A 23,750-nucleotide genomic window follows, 5' to 3' on the forward strand; every position below is an offset into this window, starting at 1 on the left:
TATTCAGGCATTTGCAGGGAAATTCCTAAACTGGTCCTCATGAGGGCATGATTGTGTGCGGATAGGCGAGCATGTGATGAGCACAACCCACTTTACATTATTATAAATGACCTTAGTTTCCCTTGTGGCATTGTGAAGATTATCATTTAAGTTTTTGAGTTAAAAGTGCCGACAAGTTCCAGTTGACGTTGAGTGTTTTGCTCCACTAAGACCAAGGTCTGCCACCACTAAATATTATCCTAGCTAGCAGGATACCTCAACCTGAAGGATATTGACCTGTCTAAATGTCCTTTAGTTGCCTGAAGTAGGAAACATTTTCAAGTTGTAAGGATGTTGATAAAAAGGGAAAAGGTTTTTCAGTCAGGGGATTTCTGAATTTTTCTTTTTGATTAGCATCAGTCCTTGTATGCCTGTAGAACTAAAGCATTTTTAATCATTAGGAAAAGGCTAAATGACTAGGCCAACTGTATGTAATGCTACCCCACACATCAGAAGACCTTGAAAAGATTTGGAAAATATTATCATTATGTTTATATCATAATTCTTATTAATATTAATAGTTAGCCTAAGGTGTGCTTTTAAGTTAACTACAAAAAGTTGATGCTGCTTGCACAGAAATCATGAGGGAAAGCAAAAACATTTTTATGTGACAAACTGACAGACGCTGACCATTTGGGGTGTCCTGCCATGTAGGTAAGGGGTGTTTCGTCAGGTCTGTGACATCAGCGTTTGCACATGACAATGCCAGTGCGGTGTTTCCAAAAATTCCCACTCTGAAACCCATTTTTGAAAAAGTGTATTTTCAGGCAAATTTGTGCAGACATTGGCATAAGCAGTGCTCTACACTAACATTTTTTTCCAGAAGCACTTGTGCGCCCAAGTTAAAAAAATGTAGGAGCACAGACAAAAATCTGGGGGCACAGTCAGTTCTGTACTTAACTTACACATAATGTAACTTTACACTGCAGCTAACAGGTAAACATGCCAGTGCACCAATTACGAATATTAAGAATGACTGACAACATTTACAGGAAACAAGATTTTAAAGAACATCAGTGCCTACTTTATTTTCAGTCCGTTCTATTTTTCTACATTTTGTTAATGTAAAATAATATAATGCATTGCCATATTTGCATATAGCCTGTATGAAGTAGGCTATCCTGCTAAATGTAGGTCCTTAGGTCAATTTATTTATTTGTGAATCCACCTGTAGCTAATCCAAATATGCCCATGGTGACCTATCTGACTGCATACTGCCCAATACTAGCCTACTAAAACCGTGAATTTTCTCTTCCACAAAACCCAACATAGTCTAATCAATGATATTTATATTTATTTGAAATATCTGCACTGATGGAGGCACTAGGCAGATGGTAGGCCTATGCTTACTTTCGTTTTGCACTTCAGCTTGTATTCGGTGTAAAACAAACAAGCATGCATGGAAGCCTGGAGTTGTCTGTAGCGTTCTACCTTTGAATAAAACAGGAGTATTACGGGAGGCTACTTTTGTGCCTGTTCGCTACAGCTATATTTTGTATATTGCAGCCAATACCTCAACTGGGCTTGTTACCTTTTCCTTCTCTCACTGCATTCTCAGAATCTCATCCTGTTCCTCATATATCCGATGAATTCGGTGGATTGAAAAAATTAGTTCTACTTTGCATCTTGGCTGGCTAGTCTAACTTTCCGCTATTTCGATTCACCCTTAAATTTGATAGCAGCAACTAGCGAGTCACAACGCGAAACTGCTAACGTTGATGGGAGGTGTAGTTTTATGCTAGATAGGCGTCGTGATTTTATGGTTCGCACCAGTAATGTTTCGCGATGTTGTGGTGTATTTGAGTACTCGACAATGTAGACCAACATTGACTTGGCTAGAAGTCATTCGCACCAGTGCGCCTAAATATTTTTTCGCAATTATTTTTACTCGCATGTGCGAGTGAAATGGGTGCACTGTAGAGCCCTGATAAGCTTGATTTTGTGTTCAATAAACTATTTTTGTTTTGATCTGGACATGTGTTCTGGTACATTGGATAATTTAGAACATTAATCATGTCCCACTTTTAGTGTTTGGCAGAGATGGACAGATTGTCATTGAACCTCCACATTGGATGGGTGATATGGCCTAAAATCCATATTGCGATATATGCAGCCTCTTGCGATAACGATATATTGCAATATAAAAATGAGAACCATTTCAGAACTTGTTACATAGACCCTAAGGAAAGCCAAAGAGAAAGAAACGTAGTATGTCGTTTTGAGAACATTTATTGTGCAAAACTGTTATACAACATAATGTTGCCGCTAAATAAAATTCAAGTACACTAGCTGCAGAGACTTTTAAAAAGAAAAAGCTTTGCAATGTTGGTATTCAGTGACGTTTCGTTTTGAGGTGGTAGAGCAGATTATTCCACGGAACTGTTGCCCCACACACCTTACAGCAGGGGTGGGCAAACGTTTTGGCTCGAGGGTCACATTGGTTTTGGAAAATTTTGGCCGGCGGGTTGAATGTTTAATGTTTCATATCATTTAAATGCTAATAATGACACTAATATAATTTTTACATTTGATGGTTTATAAATGGTGGGTTGAATGTTTAATGTTTCATATCATTTAAATGCTAATAATGACACTAATATAATTTTTACATTTGATGCTGTTTATAAATGGTGCACTGTCACTTTAAGCATTGTGTCCACACCTTTAGTTCTCATAATGATCTTTAACAGGGCTATTTCTTTCCAGTACAGTGTGTTCCCAAATGCTTCAAGAAATTTCATTTCTTATAAAAAAAGGAAATGGCAATTATCAACTAAAAATAATAAGCCAGCTGAGCTGGAACATCCTGTTAACTTTAACATGATCTTCATATTCATTGTGATGCTATATGGGCCTCATGCACATGAAAGATTAATATCATGCCATCATGTTGTTTTAACATAATCGCGGAAATAAAGTTTTCACCTTACAACTTTGCTGATAACATTTCCCTCTGGTGTGTAACATATAGGCTCAAACGCTGTTAGGTCCACTGCTAGATTTTGACAGGGTAGATGACTAAGCTGTCAAAATAGCAGAATTCTAAGACTGTCCATGTGTCACACACTTATAAAAAAAAACGTTATTTAAAAAATGGCAATTGTTAAGAATTTATATGGAAATGTTGTAGGTCTGGTAGGTTCAAGTTCTGTCATATTAAATTTATTGGATTTGTATTTCACTTTTGACTTAAAATAATCATCCAAACATAAAAAATGTCATATGGTGTGACTGTCCACCATGTGTGCGAACTTCCTAAAAAGAGTGTATATCAAATAAAAAGTATAATTACTTTAAAGTTTTACCATGCATATAAAATAATTGGATGTTTTTTACAACCACAAAAAGTTTTGATATTTATGCATGCTGTCCAACTAAGTTATAATCAAATATATTTTGTCCATAAAATGGTCGTCATATGGCGTGACACTATATTGTATATTTTGACTGGGCATTCATTTGGACATTATTATTGTGAAGAGGACCCTGCTTAATCAGGAAGTAACAATAGAATGTCAGGAGTAATTGGCATGGTCAAGAGGTGAGTTCTGCTTTTTAGATTTTTATATAAAAAGCTTTGAATTGGACATCATCAATCGTGGCCAAATTTTAGTGTCTTATGGTGTGACATCATTTGCCTAAAAAGTAGCTATTTTCCACAAATATTCTTCATGAATTCTTAAAAAGCACTGCTGCCATGTGGTCAGTTGCATGCTAAATAATAGTTAGCTGTATTTAACTGTCTAGAAAATTAGCTTAACTGTCAAAATGTCATATAGTGTGACGCTGCATCATATGGTGTGACAGCTTTTTTCAAGTCACACTATATGACATTTCTGTCACACCATATGACCAAATTGCATTTTTACATAAAAGTTCTTGTAAAAATATGTTTTAAGTTTAAAAAATAAATACTAAACTTTCATATATTTTGCTGTTACACGCATACACCATTCATAGAGTGACTTCAAAATTCATTGTTAATGATTTTATTGTCATTAATAACCCTGTTTTGCTCTGACACATGGTGGAGTGGTGTAGTTCATCATATGGCGTGACACCATGTCATTTGGTGTGACATTAAATAATGTCACAAAAAAGACTATAATTGAAAAATCATTAAAACATCAATAGCACATAAAGGAAATGGTATCTGCAAGAACCTCAAGAATTTTGAGTGAGTTCTTACAAGAAATATCAGAATTAAGCTAAAATATCTGGTTACACTTAGGAGCATTCTCCACCTTGACAAAATAACTTGTTAAATTTTAGGTTTTTCTTCTAAATATTCATAAGGAAATGTTGCAAATCAAAGCAAATGTGATTAAAATGTACAGTGACATAAATTAAAGTAGAAAAAAGTATCTAATTTTCATTTTATTTCAAATTATTTTCACGTCACACCATATGACAATTTTAGGCACCAACATGACAAATTGACATGTAAATATATATTTCACTTTTTTTTTTTTTTGGAAAAAAAATGTATATTAGTTAAGTTTAGAGATACAGCAACACATATATAAACACTTTTTAGGGATGATATTTGAATTTTTTTTTAAATTCCTTTTTTCAGGCTTATTTGTCATCCACCCACTCACAATTAAATGGAGCAGCATAACGTTCAAGTTAAATCTGCTGCAATTGAGATTAGAGTCAGGCATGAAAACTCCTCACCTTTCGGCGAAATTTGCCATTTTGAATCCAAAATAGGGGACTTCCATGGTTCGCGCAGATCCGATGAGAAAATATTGTGTGTGTGTGTGTGGGGGGTGGGGGGTTGTTAACTGAGTTTACAAATCACGCGCAGACACGAACGCATCTTGATGCGTTGTAACACAAGAGCCCAATTAAAAACTTGTCTGATCCAGCAATGATTATGTGAATGCAGCCCCTATGCATTTAGCCTATTAAACAGTGGAAGCATACTTTATCAGTATAGCAAAGGCTAATGTGAATAACTAAATAGTTGAATTAAATGCTCCTAAACTGGGCTGGTGCGTTTTGTCGAGTTCAGAGACAAAAGCAGTGTTTGACATGGTAATACTGTCTTTTAAGAAACGTTCAGTGGCCTGATCAGTAGGCCTAGTCTGTGTTTACAGGGTTTAACATGTAATGTGAACACTGTTCACACAACTTTATTGGTTGGTTAAACACACTAGCACAATGCCACAATCTGTAAGTAGCCTAGGCTGCAGGTTACAACATTTCAAACCAATTTTACAAATTAAAGCCTAGTCTACCCTACCCAAATTTATTTATTACCTGGTTTGGTCCAACAAATATTCAGACTTATTCTACTAGTCTACTATGAAGTGTCCATTAGGCCAATGAAATCTTCAGAAATGTCTGATCACTTCAGGCACAAAGAAAGAAAGAAAGAAAACTCATGTAGATTACTGAGGAGGAGAGGAGGGCCAGGCTGAAGCATGTTGCCAAACGGCGCAAGTGGGCCACTTCACACTTAGGCTAAAGCCAAAAAGTAGAAATAAAGGTATTTTTTGTAAAAATTAGTAATTTTGTAGTTTGTTTTCTTTATAAATCTCTGGTTTTAGGCAACTTCATACTCCATGGAAGCTATGCACTATTGGCAGCAAGGTCACTCGCGCTTGTGTTGCTATGAAACGGCCATTTCCCTCATTGCGCGCCCTTCTCCCCTTTTTCACCCCTGACCCGTTTTCATGCCTGCAGAGTATCATCATGTCTATGTAACATGCTGTTTTGACATTGTAAACGTTCTCTAAGAAGAGTGAAAAGCAGTTGGCCTTGAATTTCCCCTAGGGATCAATAAAGTATCTATCTATCTGACTTGGCAGAGAGTCTGGCCTAGATCCATAGGCAAACGTTTATTTCCGGGTGGGAGGGCAGGTGGGAGGTTTAAAATCATTGGAGTTCCTTTGAACCAATCACTAATCACGAAGTTTCTCTGCATCACACCCATAACAAGCAAGGGTGCATCTTATCAGCAAACAGTTACACGTTTAATCTGTGTAACTCTCGCCAAAATGCATCATATGGTGTTTTGTGAATGTACCCAAGTCAAACTTTAATATAAATGCATAAGTACGTCCAAAGCGCCACTTTTAAACTTGTTTGCGTTGTCGTTTTTGGGTGAAATTACCTTTTGAATGGGAATCCTATAGGGTCACTACTTTTTTGATACAATCGCGTCAAAATCGCTATTTTTCAAACACTAAGAAGGCTTGACACAACATTGATCGAAGGGCTTATATGAAATCTTTGAGCAAATGTGAATAAAAAGGTACAAATAAGGTTGGTGTGAAACTTTAGTTTAGTAGGATACATGGTTGCGTCAAAATCGCTATTTTTCAAACACTAAGGCGGCGACATAACATGAAACTTTGATCGAAGTATCATCAGTGTCTCTACACATGAACTCAAGCATTGAGAACAACTCATCTTGCCATCTTGCAAGGAGTGAGTTGTCCAAAATCTTTCTTTTGTGTGTACGAACAATGTTCTCAATGCTCAAGTTCATGTGTAGAGACACTGATGATGCTTCGATCAAAGTTTCATGTTATGTCGCCGCCTTAGTGTTTGAAAAATAGCGATTTTGACGCAACCATGTAGCCTACTAAACTAAAGTTTCACACCAACCTTATTTGTACCTTTTTATTCACATTTGCTCAAAGATTTCATATAAGCCCTTTTCGCTCCCTACGTTGATGTAACGTAATCGCTCTCAGGGACGCCCTCTGTTCGCGGGTTGGTTCGGCTGCCCAACTACCGAAGTAAACGAGGGTGAATCAACCTATTCCAGACGGAGTACTGTAGGGAAAAGAAATCGAGCGGAAGTACGTAGGCAGGCAGAGGCCAGGCTAAAAAGCAGTTTGCCGTAAAGATGACTACAACGTTGTCTATCACAGGAAAAATTGCGAGGAGTCTATGATAACCAAATAGAATGCTTGGCGTGCCTGATTAAAGTGCGTGGCGGGCCGTAGTTTGCCTACCTCTGCTCTACAGGGTATAGTCTGCTGCTGCTCGCCGGATCATGGATGTTGCACTGGTCTTTTTCACCAGCTCCTCCGTTTCGCTTTCAGCCATATTTACTGAAGATGCGTTGCAGCCGGTTGCAGCTTGTGACTCTAAATTTCGCGGGTAGATTACATCATCAACATGCATATCGCGATAGTGCAATAGAATGAAAATCTCTATCGTAGGCCAATTTTATATCGCCCATTACTAACCTCCACCATAATTATCATTAAGCATGGGGTTCTTTTCAATGGGCGTACATCTAAGCGTACATCTAAGCCAAACCCACTTGCCAGAGCGCAATTTTCATTTCATTTGACAATAGACCTACATTCCAGACAAAGTCACTGTAGCATTCAGTAACTCCTGTCATTTACATTTGTAATGAACTGACTGGAAAGGCTTTTACCTGGTGTAACGGTAGCCAGCTGGTCTGCAGCTGCGCAGCATGTACGTTGGTAAATCTCCCTCCCGATGCCTTAAAAGTACTGCTGGCAAGAAAGCTAAGCTATCGACTTCCGATCCAAGGTGCTGCTGTTTGCGGGTTTGAGTCCGGGGGTGCATGGCTGAACTGGCAGTTGAACACAATGCAGGTTACACCCCCTGTGTAAGAAATTCTCCCATCTAGTGGTTAGGAGTTATATAGCAACCAACGTCTCAAGCTCTGCCTCGTTGAGAACTACAGGTAGCCGTCACACATCAAAACTGGCACTAGTTCTGGACTCCTAGGCACGTCAAAGCATAAACTTCTCTCATAAGCAATAACAACATATTAATATAATTTTATGTACTATTTTTATTGCCATTCCTTGTGTGTGATGCCAATGAAACTCTTTTGGACACGGAATAAATTGTTCTGTTTTGCCTGTTAACACTGAGTGCTGTTTGAGTTGCGTTTTTAGCTTTTTTTTTAATTACGAAAATAGACACCCTCACACACTTTATGTGCGATTTTGGGAACTCTATGATGAATAGAACTGAAATAGATGACTATCGAAAACTCATGAAAACGTACGACATTTTATCATAACTCTGCTTTTGATGGTTGCAGCTTTGGGTCGAATCAGTGACGCATGCATGTCAGGTCAAAACCAGGCCATTTTCGTGGGTTTATGACTAGGTGGCAGTCTCGCCAGGTCTCGCTAGGTCACTTCCTGGAAACTTTACAGGCAACACTTCATATTTCATGAAAGAGGCTAAGATTATATCTCTTTTGATGAAATCTAGCCACTGTTTAGCTTGGGATTTTTCAGGAACAGAGGCATGTAGAAATAAACGGTTTACCCACTGAGAGCTTAAAGTCTCACCTTTCAAACAAACCATAGTATGTGTCCATAGCTGTAACATAGTGCTGAGCGATATACCGGTTCACACCGTATACCGGTATATATTTTCGTTATGATATGATTTTTTAATATACCGTCATACCGGTGTATTTGATTACACAACGTTTGGAACGCTGCGCCGCGCGACAATGTTTCAGACGGGACTTTTTTTTCCACACGCACGCATGGTGCGACTGCGAGGCGTGGTGAGCACAAAACACCTTAAAGGACAAGTTCGCTATTTTACACTTAAAGCCCTTTTTTCAGATAGTTTATGATTAAATAGAACGTTTAAGATTGAAATTTGGACACATGCTGCTGTCCTGAGAATTTTCGGTTTCTGTGGTAGCACCCCCCCCACTTCCACAACGCTGCATAGATGCACTGGAACAATCTTTCTAAAACGCATTAAACTTTCGTTTACAAAGACGCAAAACTCACCGAGTTGTCAAGGGTGTTCACTGATATGCTCACACAAAAATCGCTGCAAAAGATTCTTTCCAACAGGTTTTATCGTAGTTTTTGTCCAACTCCATTGACTTGTATTGGATGTGCTGTGAGGTACGGTATTACTCCGCCGCCGGAAACGGATATGGGGTTGTTTGTATTCTTTCTGTAGTCTTATGCAGTCGCAGTATCATAGGCTACGCTATCCAAATTATTGTCACGTCCATGGCTAATGCTAAAATGTCTTGGAACTTGCACGATGTGAATGATAGCCTACGTGAATCATTACGTTTTAATCATGAAAGTTCCACAGCCAAAAAAAATGGTAAACGTACAAAATCATGTAGCCAAATTATTCATGTAGGCTAGGCTTAGTGTTAGGCTTATGATGTGAACATGACGGGTTATGGACACATTTTCCGACTGTTACAAACGTTATGTTACAAAATGTCAACCTTACCCCAAGTTCTTCCAACTCTGTCCTCCCAGGAGGTCAGGCTTAAAAGAGCTTTTTTGGGCGATTTCATTTGTGTTCAGGAACAGCTGTATTCCTCAACAGGCTCACATCCAACCCCAGCAAAGAGCTTTCTGGATTTGAAAGGAATTCTGGACAACTTTTTGCCACACGAATTTTCCCGCATTCGAACTGCACAAAATCACCCCATTTTCATTTGTCCTCCAGACGGCGATCTTCTGCTACTTCTGTGTATTCAATGAAATGCCAGTGGTTTGCTTGTTCAGTAAAATGCAGCCACCAACCGTCTATTCAAGCTCTCAACGGAAGAAATCTCCACAACGAATGGTAAAACACCTGTTGGAAAGCATCTTTTGCAGCGATTTTTGTGTGAGAATATCAGTGAACACCTCTGACCACTCGGTGAGTTTCACGTCTTTGTAAACTAAAGTTTAATGCGTTTTAGAAAGATTGTTCCAGTGCACCTATGCAGCGTTGTGGAGGTGGGGGGGGTGCTACCACAGAAACAGAAAATTCTCAGGACAGCCGCATGTGTCCAAATTTCAATCTTAAACGTTCTATTTAATCATAAACTATCTGAAAACAGGGCTTTAAGGCGAGACGCGGCAGGTGAAAACATCGTTTTTTCATGCACTGGTCAATTTCGAGATTTTGAGCTAGTCTGTTACCTTAGCATGCATTCTATCACACTACTACAACAAAAAAGTCCGATTTACACATTTAGGTGTTTATTTCATTACATATTGTGTGCAGTACCGTTGGAAAGCTCTGTTTTTCCTGTATCACGCTATGTGATCCATATATGGACACTTCCTTTGTATCTGCAACCAATCGTGAAAGTTCAAAGACGAGTCTAGGCTGAGAACGGCTGTCTTTCAAGGCTGTTTTCTCAAAACGAGTTTCTTCTCCCACTCTGAGCAAGGAAACTCCACTTCAGAAGCACTTGCATACAACAAACTTTCTAGACTTAACTAACGAAACTATATTTCGAAGATTTTTACAGAGGGGTTTGTTGATATATTATTCCTAGCCTGACTTGGATGACATTTTATGCCTAAAAACATGGCAAAAATCGAAAAAAAAAAATTTTTTAGGGCTATTGACATCATATTCTGATTTACAGGATAACTAAAGTAGACATTTATAAATCCCTCTGTAAATTTTTCAACATCTATTATCTGAACACAATGAAAACAAAATTTTGAACCTGGCTGTATCCAATGCTCAGGTTTCTTGCTTTAAAATGTATGCAAATTAGCGCATATTTAATTAGATAATGCCTAATTTGCATATGTAAACATTTAGGGCTGAAACGATTCATCGAGTTACTCGAATAACTCGATTACAAAAATTACTCGAGGCAAAAACCCTGCCTCGAAGCCTCGTTAAATTCCTATGACGCGCACTATACGCTCAGGGATCTGATTGTTCCACACGGACCGTTGTTCAGGAAGCACACCACTAGCGCGTGAATCGTGATACATTCTGAATTTCGCTGGCGCGATGGCGGAGTCAAGATGTCCATAAATGGCAGAGAATGTCAGTTGTGTAAAGTTTTGGGATCATTACATACTCAAAAAGGAAAAGAACAAGCATCTGAACCGAAAACATCCACTCCATGCTTTTTCACCAAGCGTCAATAAAGTAGGCCATTTATCAATCTATCTAGCCTAACTATCATCTACGTAGCCTATAGCCTACATTGATGTTGGCTGATTTTAATCACATACTGTATTTGTAGCGATGTCGTGATATAATGTTTAGCTTTGATGTTTTTAAGTAGTAAACATATTCCATAGACTGTGTATATATAGAACTCTCTATCTAGTCTATCGTCTTCGTGTAAACCGAGTTTTGAACAGAGAAAAAAAGTAAGTTTATTGTAATCTCACAATGAAAAGAATTAGGAAAAATCCACCCTTGAAGGGAAGCAAATGTATTTTGAGAAAAAGGAAAATCTCATAAATAAATAAAAAAATTTAACAAAAACACGTTGCTCACAATTATTGGCACCCCTGCTTGTAATACCTTCTTAAGCCTCCCTTTGCCAATAAAACAGCTTGTGATATTCTCCTGTGACACAAGGGAAAGAAAGGGATTTAAGACTATTGGTCTTCACAAAATCTCCCTAGGTCGTCCAGATTCCTAGGTCCACAGTTGTGCATTCTCCTCTTTGACTCACCCCACTGTTTTTCTATGGAGTTTAAATCAGGGGACTGAGAATGTCCGAAGCTTGATTTTGTGCTCAGCAAACCATATTTGTTTTCATCTTGGACTAGTGTTGCACTGTGTATCGATACTAGAAAGGCATCATGATGCCTTAACGCAAAAAACGATACGATTTCCGACGTTTTTAGAATCGAGACTTTATTAAAATAATAATGTTCTGTCTGTGTGGACCGCTCCCACTCTCCATGCTCCTTGCACGCATCTAGGGAAGTGGGCGTGTCAAGCAGGCATCTCTGAGTGAGTGAGAGTGCAGCGAACGTCAACTAGTTCTTTGCAGACAGTCCTCGGCTTGTGGATAAAACAAAAGGTGAAGTGAAATCTGGAACTACTACGGATACATCGCGCGGATAGTGAAGCCAAACCATCAGATACACAGAGGCCTGTTTGTAAAATATGTTTCAAAGTCATTCAAAAGCAGTAGGATACGCATAGAACTTGGCTAAACACCTCGCAGACATATCCCAACATTTTTAAAGAGTTCAAAGAATGACAGGTTAACGAATAGGCTATAGAAAACAGCACTACATGATAGTGACAAGTTCATTTCTTCAGTTTTAGTCTAGCCTAACTGAAACGAGTATGGTTTTCTGAGATGCGTGTGGAGTCCTACTAATAATAGCGGCTTTTATGTGGTAGCAAATAATGTTATCAAAGAAATAGACCTAATGTAGCCTACACAGATATATTGCAACAGGTAATGGTGTAGGCCTATCTGACAGACCTGGTTGGAACGTTGTACTTGTACACTGGGAGCAAAGAAAACTATCTTCACTTTTTCCCCTTTGCAACTGTCAGAAATCCCATAAACACGGGAAGGCCTAGGGTAGCCTACATCAGATGGCCTAAACATTAGCATAGCATTCAGTGATTTGCATGCAGTAATTTCAACACTGACCTTGATCTAGCCTACTTTGGCTATTTAAAGATACTTTATTGCCAAAACACGATGTAAATTAATTATAACAAACAATAAAGGACTTAATCACACACAAGTTTAGAAGTTTAGAACCCAGAATTGACCTGCGCACTACAAAAGTGCACCAAATTCAACACAAATGACTTGATACACTTGGAGGAGGTCTGCGTCCTTTCTTTTCCAGATATTTTAGGATTTCGCCGTGGTATTGTTTCGGTATCGAGCATCGAGATATTTATGGCAGGTATCGTATCGAAGTCATAATTTTGGTATCGTGACAACACTAATCTGGACGTTTGTTTTGTTTTTTTGACCTGAGGGGTATTTCACAAAACCTAGATAAGGGATTAAGCTGGGATTTTTTGGGTTATCCTGGAAGAATTTAGCTTTGACTGGGTTTCACAAAAGAGATGGCACATAAGTTACCATTAGGGCTGTAACGATATACGATTCGAAACCGAAATCGCGACATTCATATCCACGATACTGTGTCGCGGTGTGAAAAGGCAGAATCACGACACACCCTTTCTAGTGTTTCACACAGTGCTTTGCAGCTTAAGCGGCCGCAAAAGCAACCCACATCTCCCGCTTTACTTATCGGTAGCCTACGTTGTCCAAAAACAAATAAATAAATAAATAATAATTTCATACCTCTCCTTGCTTTCATTGTAGACTATGTGTGCAACTTTACCAAACAGTATAGAGGTAAACCCCCTCTCCTTGCCCCGTTCTCTCTCGCGCTCCCTCCCTCTCACTCTCCCTCCCTCTCCTGCTCAATGAACACGCGCGACTTAAATAAAACATTCACAATCGTGAAAGCAAGGACGCATAGAAGACGACTAGCTAAATTACTATTAAATCCGCTTAGCATTATTAGCATGCTGCACATATTTGTTCTCTTGCATTGAAGTTGACTGATCATCTCAATACCAACGTTTCCCAAAAGAGCCTGTCCTAAGGAGAACAAGTATTACCTTGAAACTTAAACACACATGGGGAAACTGAACAGTCCAATCAGTAGACTATGATAGGCTAAGCTAGCCAACTATGCTACTTTGTTTACAATATTTCCAGGCTTCAACCAGACAGCTGAATTAAAGAGGTAGAGTTGTAATAAAAAATAGTAGGCCTAGGCTACAGGCTAATCTGCATAAAGTGTGCTGTCATAAATATCAGTCATTCAGAAAAATATTTTTATATCAGGATATAAAATAATAGAATTATTATATTGTAATCCTCTGGTGTTCTAAGGGAGGCTATTCATTTAAAATCTTATTTAATAAAATTTCTCAGTTGTAGCCTAACACGTTAAAAAACCACATTGCGAAATCTAACGTTGGCGTATTCACAATAACTCCCAACCTTGTTCAGTTGTAACACGTAAAAAAAACAGTCTGATACTGCTAAATCAAACGTTATCGTATTCACAATAACTCTCAAAATTGTTCATTTATAACACGTAAAATACAACACAATACACTCACTTTTTCAGTTCATTCCTCGTCCACAAATCCCTCAAATTCTTCGTCTTCAGTGTCCGAGTTTAACAGTTGGGCGATTACGGCATCCAGCATGCCCGGATCCCTCCCGTCATTATCCGAGTCAGTGTCAGTGTCGCCGCTGTTACCTGGCATTTCAGTGATGATTCCGGCCTTCATGAAACCTCGGACCACAGTTGAGACTGATACCTTAGCCCAGGCATCCACGATCCATTGGCAGATAGTGGCGTAAGTCGCCCGGCGCTGTCTCCCTGTCTTGGTGAATGTGTGTTCGCCTTCGGTCATCCACTGCTCCCATGAAGCTCGCAGTTTAACTTTGAACGACCTGTTGACACCAATATCTAGCGGCTGGAGTTCTTTAGTCAATCCACCCGGAATGACGGCAAACTCCGAATTAGTTTGCTTCACTTGGTTTTTGACTGCATCGGTGAGATGGGCGCGCATGGAGTTGTAGATCAATAAAGAATCACAGTCCCGCCCACAGCCGAAATGCGGTTAGGTGCTGGAAGTAAGATTCCCATTGATGTTTTGGAAAAATCCGTATAGAAAGAGTTTTACAGCATGTCTTAGGCTAACCAGCTACGGCATAACTCATAAGCATACAACATATAATTTGAAAAAACGAAGAGAAAATCCAAAAAAAGTCAAAGGTACAAGACTGTACATATTTTCATTTCCGAGCGAAGGAACTACTCATCCCATAAACCAAAAGGACAAACCGGCGCAAATTGCCATTTGAACAATTTCTAACCGGCGACAGCACGCGAACCCTTTCCTCCAAACAGTGATTTTTATATAGTGAATGTGCAGTTAATAGCAGTTATTTCAGGAGTAATCGTGTAAATAATAGTGTTTTGATATTGAATTTTATATTTATCGTGTGTGTGTGAAAGCGGTTAATGTTAACGTTAGCAACATGGTGCAGTGCTTCGTACCTGACTGTAATCCTATGCTGTCATCACTGCTCAGTCGGGCTGATGCATGGACCGGTGCACCTCTTGGACCACCATATTCAGTTTATTAACTTGCCGTGAATTATTACACAAAATGTTCATTAAATGCAAGAAGTAGTATTCCTAAGTTAATGATTGATATTAGGGCTGTCACTTTTGGGAAAAAATCCTGTTAGATTTTTGAGACATAAGTGTTCATTGAATCGATTGTAAAATCGATTTTTCATGTCTAAAGACGTTTCCATTGTCAACGCCAAATATAGGCCAATCCACAAAAAAGTAACAGGCATTAGGACGAACGTAAAGAGGGCAGACGCAAGCCAGCAATATTTCTGATTTATTGGCGTGAAGTTTCGTGCACAATGACAAACAGGAGTGCTACATTCTCGAAAAACAATAAGCCGAGTATACTGCCATTACATCAGTGACAAACATTACTGCAGGCTTCAACGTTGCTGTGTTTACAATTAGAAATGTCAAACAAATTTCGCCTACGTAGAACTCGATTGCACAGTTTGCATAGCCTACCGCTTTGTTCTTCTCCATATAGTTTGATATACCAAAAATCCGAAGTACTTCCACATCGAACTCCTCAAGTTATTAGGGCCTATCACTAGTCTCTCTCATGTCGCACAGGTTGATCGCGTTGTCCTCCATTTTTGCCATAACACGAGCAGCACAGCAGCGGATTGAAACAGCTGTTTCCGGTGCGTAAAATTGGTGGGAATTTTCTTTTTAGCTTTCGCATATACAATCGCTTAGTACAGCCGTAGCTGGTTTTAAGTCTACCACATGCAGTTAAGTTTTTATGGCTTATACCGCTATTGTAGTTTTGAAACTTGTGTTTGGTCCAATCGATTTTCGAACGTAAAGTGACAGCCCTAATTGATATGAATCATACAGTATGAAGGCTACAGTAGCCTAGCTTATGTCAACTAGCAGCATTAACGTTACCAACCTCCCTGCGAAACTTACAACAAAGCTGAGAAAGTTTCTAACTATGAGCATAACAACCTTTCCACCAATCAGAGGCATCACTGTGGGATTGTGGAATTGTTCAATGTTCAGGATTGTGGGTAATGAAGTACTTATCCAAGACATCGCGAATAAAAGACATTTATCTCAAAACAAGGTTAGTGCCCCATGAACTTTTGGCGTCTATATGAGCATACAATCGCTTAGTACAGCCGTAGCTGGTTTTAAGTCTACTATGTGCAGTTACGTTTTTATGGATTATACCCCAATTGTCAATGGATAAATTGTATTGAATTTTTACTTCCGGCATCGGCTGTGGCCGGGACTGTGATTCTCTATAGCAGGGCTATTCAATTAGTTTGTAATGAGGGCCACTTCATGAAAAGCATCACAACTACAGTTGCAGATGACCTCTTACTCTATATACAGAACCCACAGGTGTCACTTAAAGAAACTTTCAATATCATCAATAGATTCTCTAGTGTTTCACATTACACTATCAACTGGAACAAATCAATCGTACTACCCCTTTCCGATAATGCATGGGATTCTGGAGCTCAGGATACTTTCCCTCACTTTCAAACTAGGGATTCATATTTCCCCCAGGCTGTCTGAGCTTTTTAGCCTCAACTATACTCCTCTCCTCAGGAAAATTGAAGAGGATTTCAAACGCTGGTCAAAACACCCACTCACACTCATCGGAAGAATAGCCGCCGTCAAAATGAAAATTCTCCCTCAGATTAACTACCTCTTCTCCATGATCCCCCACTACTCCTACAGACAATTGGTTTAAAACTTTCAATTCATTAACAACGCAATTCTATTGGAAAGGAAAAAACAGAATATCACTCTCAACACTGCAAAATAAAAAAATCACATGGCGGCCTTGAGGCACCAAACTTCCATCACTACTTCCTGGCAAATCAGTTACAATACCTAGTTAAATGGATCAACATACAAAATCACAATTACCCATGGCTTGAACTAGAACAAAACCAATGTACAGATATCAGAATAGCAGACCTCCCCTTCTACTCAGAATCAATCAAAAAATCCAACTTCTGCCAACGCATTACTATCAATTCAACTCTGACAGCCTGGTGGAAAACAAACGAAATCACAAAATCATCACTAGCACTAAACAGGTACACCCCACTCTGGCACAATCCAGTGTTCACATTACAGAATAAACCTTTCCACTTCTCCACATGGGCACAAAAAGGAATCTCACATCTTCACCACATGTTTGACAACCACCAATTCATGTCATTCGATACACTGACACAGAAATATGGGGTTGGGAGAGAACAATTCCTTCAATATCAACAGCTTAAACTTAAAATTAAAGATAAAACAAGCCTCACCAACAACACATTACAACCATCTGAACTTGTAGAAAAAAAATATGAAAATTAATAACTTCAAAAAATTAACCTCTCAGCTATATACACTGATCACAAACCTAAAAACAACAATAACACTCCCAATAACTAAGTGGGAAAATGACTTGGCGTTCTCTCCCAACCCTGATTATTGGGAACAAATCTGCAATTTTCCATGACCACTAACACAAATTTACAGCTTATTCAGTATAAAGTCATTCATAGATCTCACATCACTCAAAGTAAAATGTTTAAAATGGGCTTAACAAACACAGATATTTGTTCACAATGCACTTTAGGTAGCACAGACGACTATCTGCACGCCATGTGGCTCTGTCAACCTGTCGACTCTTTTTGGGTCACAATCACTGAGGCACTATCTAACATCCTGGACTCCAGAATCCCATCATCTCTAACACTCTGTCTTCTTAATGACATTTCTGAAATCCACATTACGCCAACACTTCAAAAAACCCTTGCTCATCTCTCTAACTGTCGCTAAGAAAGTAGTCCTCCAAAACTGGAAATCAAAGAAATCATGCCATATCAATCACTGGAAAAACTTAATCACAGAATATATTACAATAGAAAAACATCATGCACATAGAGAGAAGCAAATGTCAGCCTTTGAAAACACCTGGTCTCCCTTTCTATCATTTTTAAATTCAACAAAACCATAACCCCAAGCTCTCCCCCCTTTCCTTGCCCCCTTCTCTGTCTTTATCTATCTGTTTATTTGTTTGATTGTTTGATTAATTAATCAATTGATTGATTTAAAAATTTATTTATTCTATTTAATCTTATTTCCTCCTTTCCCCCCTACATTCACCACTTTACATATAGAAACACCCAAACATAGCATGTTACCAAAGCCCTTTACCATGACCACTCACAGACCTTTCCAATTAATTACAGAGAACTGAGTCCCATACTGTCAGCTCGGTCATCGTCCTGTCCCACTGTCTGTCTGCGTGTCTGTCTGTCGTGTATGTATGTATGTCTGTCTGTCTGTATGTTTGTCTGTCTATCTGTCTGTCTATCCGTCTCACTTGTCTACGTTACCTTATTGTGTTTCATGTGTTTTATATGTTTCAATTCACGTGGTGCTATATGATACGGATTCCGGGGTCATATACATAAATGGTTGAGGTAGGACAATTGTATTTGCACTTGAAAAATATGTTACTTAAAAAAAAATAAAGTTGTCCTCCGAAGAGGGGGGGTGGTGGTGGGCCAAAAAAAAAAAAAAGCATCACAACTGAGGGGCTGGAGAAATGCGGCTATGAGTAAACACATTAACAGCTGTAGATACAATTAAGTACAACAGCAGCAATATGGGTGTTCAAATGTTGTATTTTGAACATGCATAACATCATTAGCCGGTTGTTGGTGGCTGGATTGAAATCTGTGATAACAGATAGCCCTAACAGTAATGGAATCTGTGCTTTGCGCAGCTAAGCTACTGCTAGGTCCAGTATTTCCAGTGAGTAGGCCTACAAACAGGTTTCAAACACTGTTCAGGTGAATTAAATGTATAATCAGTCGCATATGTAGCTCTTCTGACTTATAGGCCTACTTGTTACATTTGACGTTCCCACCATTTAAATGAGATGACCGTGACCTCTAGATTTTTTTTTAGCAGTGGGGGCAGGCCAGTCATAATCGCCTAATGATAATAACACGGGGGTCCGGGGGTGTCTCCCCCGGGATTTTTTTTTCTTTTCTGGTTGCTAATCAAATCACACTATTTTAACATGTTTTGAGAGGGACAGGCTAGGGCTGGGCGATATGGACCATAATCAAATCACACTATTTTAACATGTTTTGAGAGGGACAGGCTAGGGCTGGGCGATATGGACCATAATCAAATCACACTATTTTAACATGTTTTGAGAGGGACAGGCTAGGGCTGGGCGATATGGACCAAAAGTCATATCCCAATATATATTTAGGTTGAATATCGATATACAATATATATCCCAATATTTTTTTCCGCAAAGTTAGAGCTGTAAAAGGAAATGTATGGAGCTAAATTTGTCTCAATAATATTTGTATATGCGCAGAGGGGGATCCACAAATATTTCTTGATTTGCATGTGTTTTGATATCTACAAATATATATTGATCAAAAGTATATTGATACTATATGATATAGGTAACTATAAACAAACTCAAAGATCGTAATTCTTGATTTCGCTTGCAAACTGACTGTTTTATGCGTTTACTAAACAAAGATTATGGAAATTAAACACCACTTTTCTATCAAAAAGCTTGTTGTAAAAGGCATAACTTGTTAGATTTAAGAACTAGGTTCGCTAGCTCTGTGTGTTATGAGCAAAGAATTTTTGGTTATGAGTCCCATAGAACAACACTGCCATCTACTGGATTAGAAAGTGTCAGCAGGATCTAGGTGGCTTCTCTGCCGCAAAGTTTGTCTCAAAAATATGTGATCCACAAATGCTGATCCACAAATGCGAAAACGAAAACTGTGTGTGCTGGTGATCCACAAATGCAAAATTAGATTTCACAAAGGCAATTTTCAGTTTTACAAATGCCATTTCATTTACAAATACACATCTACAATTGTGAAAACCAATTTACAAGTTACAAAAAGGATTTTTTTTTATTTGTGGATGTCAACACAAATGCAAGTCAAGAAATATTTGTGGATGTCGCCATCTACTGGATTGCGATTTCTGTGTGCCAGTGAATTAAAGTAGGCCTTTTTACGTGTGGATTTGTGTGACTCATGTGAAGAACATCTCAAAAACACGTAACTTTGGAAAGCGAAGAATGCGTGTGCTGGTGATCCACAAATACAGAATCACATTTCACAAATTAAATTTTCAGTTTTACAAATGGCATTTTATTTACAAATCAACATCTATATTTGTAAAAATCAATATACGAGTTACAAATATGATTTTTTTTTATTTGTAGATATCAAAACACACATGCAAATCAAGAAATATTTGTGGATCCCCCTCTGCGCATATACAAATATTATTGAGACAAATTTAGCTCCATAGAAATGTTCAGTCAAATATGTTATTGAAAACTCACTGCGCAAATAACAATAAAATGTAAACATAAAACTTTGAAATCAAAGCTCCGTAAGGTGCACATTTAAATAAAAAATATCTTAAATAAAAATAGCCTATAAAATAAAATAGGCCAATCTTTTTCTGAAATAAATATATTTATATGAGAAAAGTATAGCGTGCCGTTTCACAGCAGTGCAGAGAGGGGAGCAGTGCAGAAAGCTCCAGTCAGAAGCTTGCGTGGAGCAAGGATCACGGCACAAATTTGAACTATATCGATATATACGATATGGTCTAATTCCATATCGCATTTTAAAATATATTGATATATCTTTTATATCGATATATCGCCCAGCCCTAGGACAGGCCCATCTTTTTTCTGACGCACGTCACGTTACCCCATGCATTAAATCAAATGTCACTGCTTGAATAAATGAAAAACGTAGTCTACTGAACATGGGCATCGTCATAGTTCACGATGATAATGAAAACGTTTAGCGTTCTTGGTTTCTGACAGAAATTACGTTTTGTGCCAAGTTCTGCCAACATATTGTAGAAACACAACCACGGCCTTTATTTGGTGAACGGAGGTGCAAATCATCTCCTTTAGGTTACTTAATTTGGTTATTATATACCGGTAGTCTACGATTTAAACACAAAACGTTTTGCCATCGCCACATTTACAACTTTGTTAGGCTATGTGATTCTTTTTTGCTTCGAATCGCAATTGAGTGCGCATTTAATGTAACATGCCACATGATTTCCAAGAGGCCTTTAGATAGGCTCATTTCTGACTTCACTAGACTATTATTGCATTTGTTTATGTTGTAAGACGTGAAGAAATAAAGGACATAGGCTACGCACAAATTCATCATTCACTAAATGGACACAGAGACTCCAAGTTTTTCTTTCAACCTTTCCACCAAGTTTTGCAGAAACCGTGTTTTTTTTTGCGATATTGTTGACAGAAACTATTTGTGTGGTGCAACCTATTAAATATTAGTAGTTCATATACTCCAACAATTTAGGTTGAAACTAAACTAACTTACGTTCAACTTACATACAAATGTAATGAATTGTAATGTAGGCTAGTCTAACTTGTGCAATGGGCTGAGGTGCAGTAGGACTAAAGCGAGCGAGAGATGCAAGAGAGCTTATGCGCTTGCTAGAGATTACATTTTATTTTAAAGGGCCAGTACAAATGACCTCGCGGGCCGGACATTTTCTTCCTCTTGAAAATGACCATGGGTGGAAGGTTCTGGCCATTAAGCCTGGCAACCGAGAGCTACAGTGAGGGATGACTTCTCGTTCCCTGTGGTGCATATAGACACCGTTCTGGTCCCTGTTGTCTCCACAGTGTGGTTCACGGGGATATCAAGGTGAGAGGAACCTCGTCCATGTTGGTGATGTGCTCTGGCTGGATCTTCTTTTCAGTGATCTTGTTTTTGCAGTATGCGCGGAAAGTGGCCAGCTTTTCTTCGTAATCTTCATCATCGTAAATCAGTTGTTCGTCTGCGGATACGGTACGGTAGTTTGTCTGCGGATGGAGAGATTACGTCTTTTCATAAAACGAAAGCACCAAGAAGGCCCGCCACGAAAGGCATTGATAGTCATGTCCCGTGCTAACGCTGTTGCCTTCAGTCGAATAGAGACTGTAGAGACGCTTCTACCTGCTGCTCTCTGTTCAATAACCCACTGTTCAATTTTGTCCTCTAACTGTGGCCATCTCGCTTTGTTCCTTCGGAAACTGTGTGGTCTTCTCCTTGCTTCCTCCACTTCCGTACCATTTATTCATTAATGTTGAATTATCTCGCAGCTGCTCTATTCCCATGTTCTACTGCGTGACTGATAGCCTTGAGTTTGAAGTCCACGTTGTAAGCGTGTCTCTTTGATGGGTGCCATTTTGGGATCTTTATACACACACACTGTAATGTTATGGGGAAGCTCTTACGGTAGCCATAACAAACAGAATTAATCCATATACAAGGCTCTCCAGATTATAAAGCGCACTGTCGTTTTTTGAGAAAAAAGGCTTTTAAAGGGGAACTTGGCAACTATTTCAACGTAATAAACCCGTTTAGAAATCATTCGGATGGTTAAATGACCTCTTCCGGTGAAAATGGTTCCCCGCTGCGCCTAGCGTCCCCAGGCGGAAAACCAACCTTGCAACATTGAGACTTACCGTCCCGGAAAGAGAAGTGAGAAACAAGAAACTCGTTTTAAATCGTGTTTCTTACCTTGTAACATCCACATAGTTCTGCCAAACTTATGCTAACCGTTCGCTAGCTTGTAAACAAATCCATGTGCTTTATCGTTACCTTTTCCCACAGTTTGAAATAGCATAATGCACAATTTCTCCAGCAGAGGGGGAAATCCTGCCAAGTTTCCCTTTAAGTGCGGTAAAATACGGTATGTTGTCTTATTGGTTCAGCTAGCTGTCATTCAAATCAATTCAAAGAACTTTATTTTTCCGTTAGGAACTTCAAATGTGGAGGAGCAGCAGGGTGTGTCCATACCCAACAATACATACAATAAACAAACGCGCACACACACACACACACACACTAGGGATGGGCATAATTAATCGACGATCGATAGTCAAGCTCAGCCTACCTATAGCAGTCTTGTGCTGGTGTGTTTGAACTTTACCGCGCTAGTCATGGAAATAAATAAACAAACTCTTCGAGAAATATGCTAATCATTCCTGCTTTGTAGGGGATGGAGATGGAGACAAATTGACAAGCGTGATTTATTTTCGCAGAGGATGTACAGGACTGAGCGGCTGTCATATTTTGTACCTCTATGCGGTGCATCTAGTTATTCTCCATATCACAACATAAGCCTATCGCAGGAAAATAATATATCGAAAATGTCACTATTTTTCATTACTGTGTGTGACAACCCATTTAGACAGACAGACAGACAGTTTATTGATCCCCAAGGGGAAATTCAAGAATTTGCTGAACACTTTCTTTTTTTCAAGTTATGAATACAGATTCTCTTACCATTATTTAACATTGATGTGGAAGTTGATTTTCAGATTTGAATTAATACCAGTCTAGTGTGTTTTGTATTTAATTCAAATGTTAGGCCTTCAAATTAGATTTGAATAATTGACTGAGTGCAATTGCTTGCTGTTTTTCTGTTTGGTTCTTACAGGCATTGAATGTAATGTCACATGTGGATATCTGGAATTGATGGATGAACCCAACTTGGGAAGACACCACCATGTGTTCCATTGCGGGACTCCCATCGGCAGGTTCAAATGTTACTGTACTGATAACCCGAGTGAACTCAAATCCACTCTGTGTTATGGTGGAATTTTGGGGAAATTTTTGCAAAGAGAGTAAGCATGTTTATGAGCAGATGCGAAAAGAGATTCAGTGTTATGGAGAGAGATTTCGAGAGGCAGACGGGAGCCCAGGAGACCAATGCTTGGTCCAGATATGTGAAACATGGTATAGAGCACGTGTA

At 38.9% G+C, this 23,750-nt stretch overlaps 1 protein-coding gene across 1 annotated transcript in view; it reads left to right on the top strand.

The window, feature by feature from the left end:
- tdrd6 (tudor domain containing 6) overlaps positions 1-23,750 on the top strand; it is a 46,379-nt gene that overhangs the window by 1,003 nt on the left and 21,626 nt on the right. Inside the window, 1 exon segment of the mRNA XM_048251183.1 lies at positions 23,436-23,750. Within this exon segment, the coding sequence (XP_048107140.1) occupies positions 23,478-23,750 (273 nt within the window). The 5' untranslated portion in view covers positions 23,436-23,477.

This window comes from Alosa alosa, chromosome 8, assembly GCF_017589495.1.
Source record: "Alosa alosa isolate M-15738 ecotype Scorff River chromosome 8, AALO_Geno_1.1, whole genome shotgun sequence".
Lineage (NCBI taxonomy): Eukaryota > Metazoa > Chordata > Actinopteri > Clupeiformes > Clupeidae > Alosa > Alosa alosa.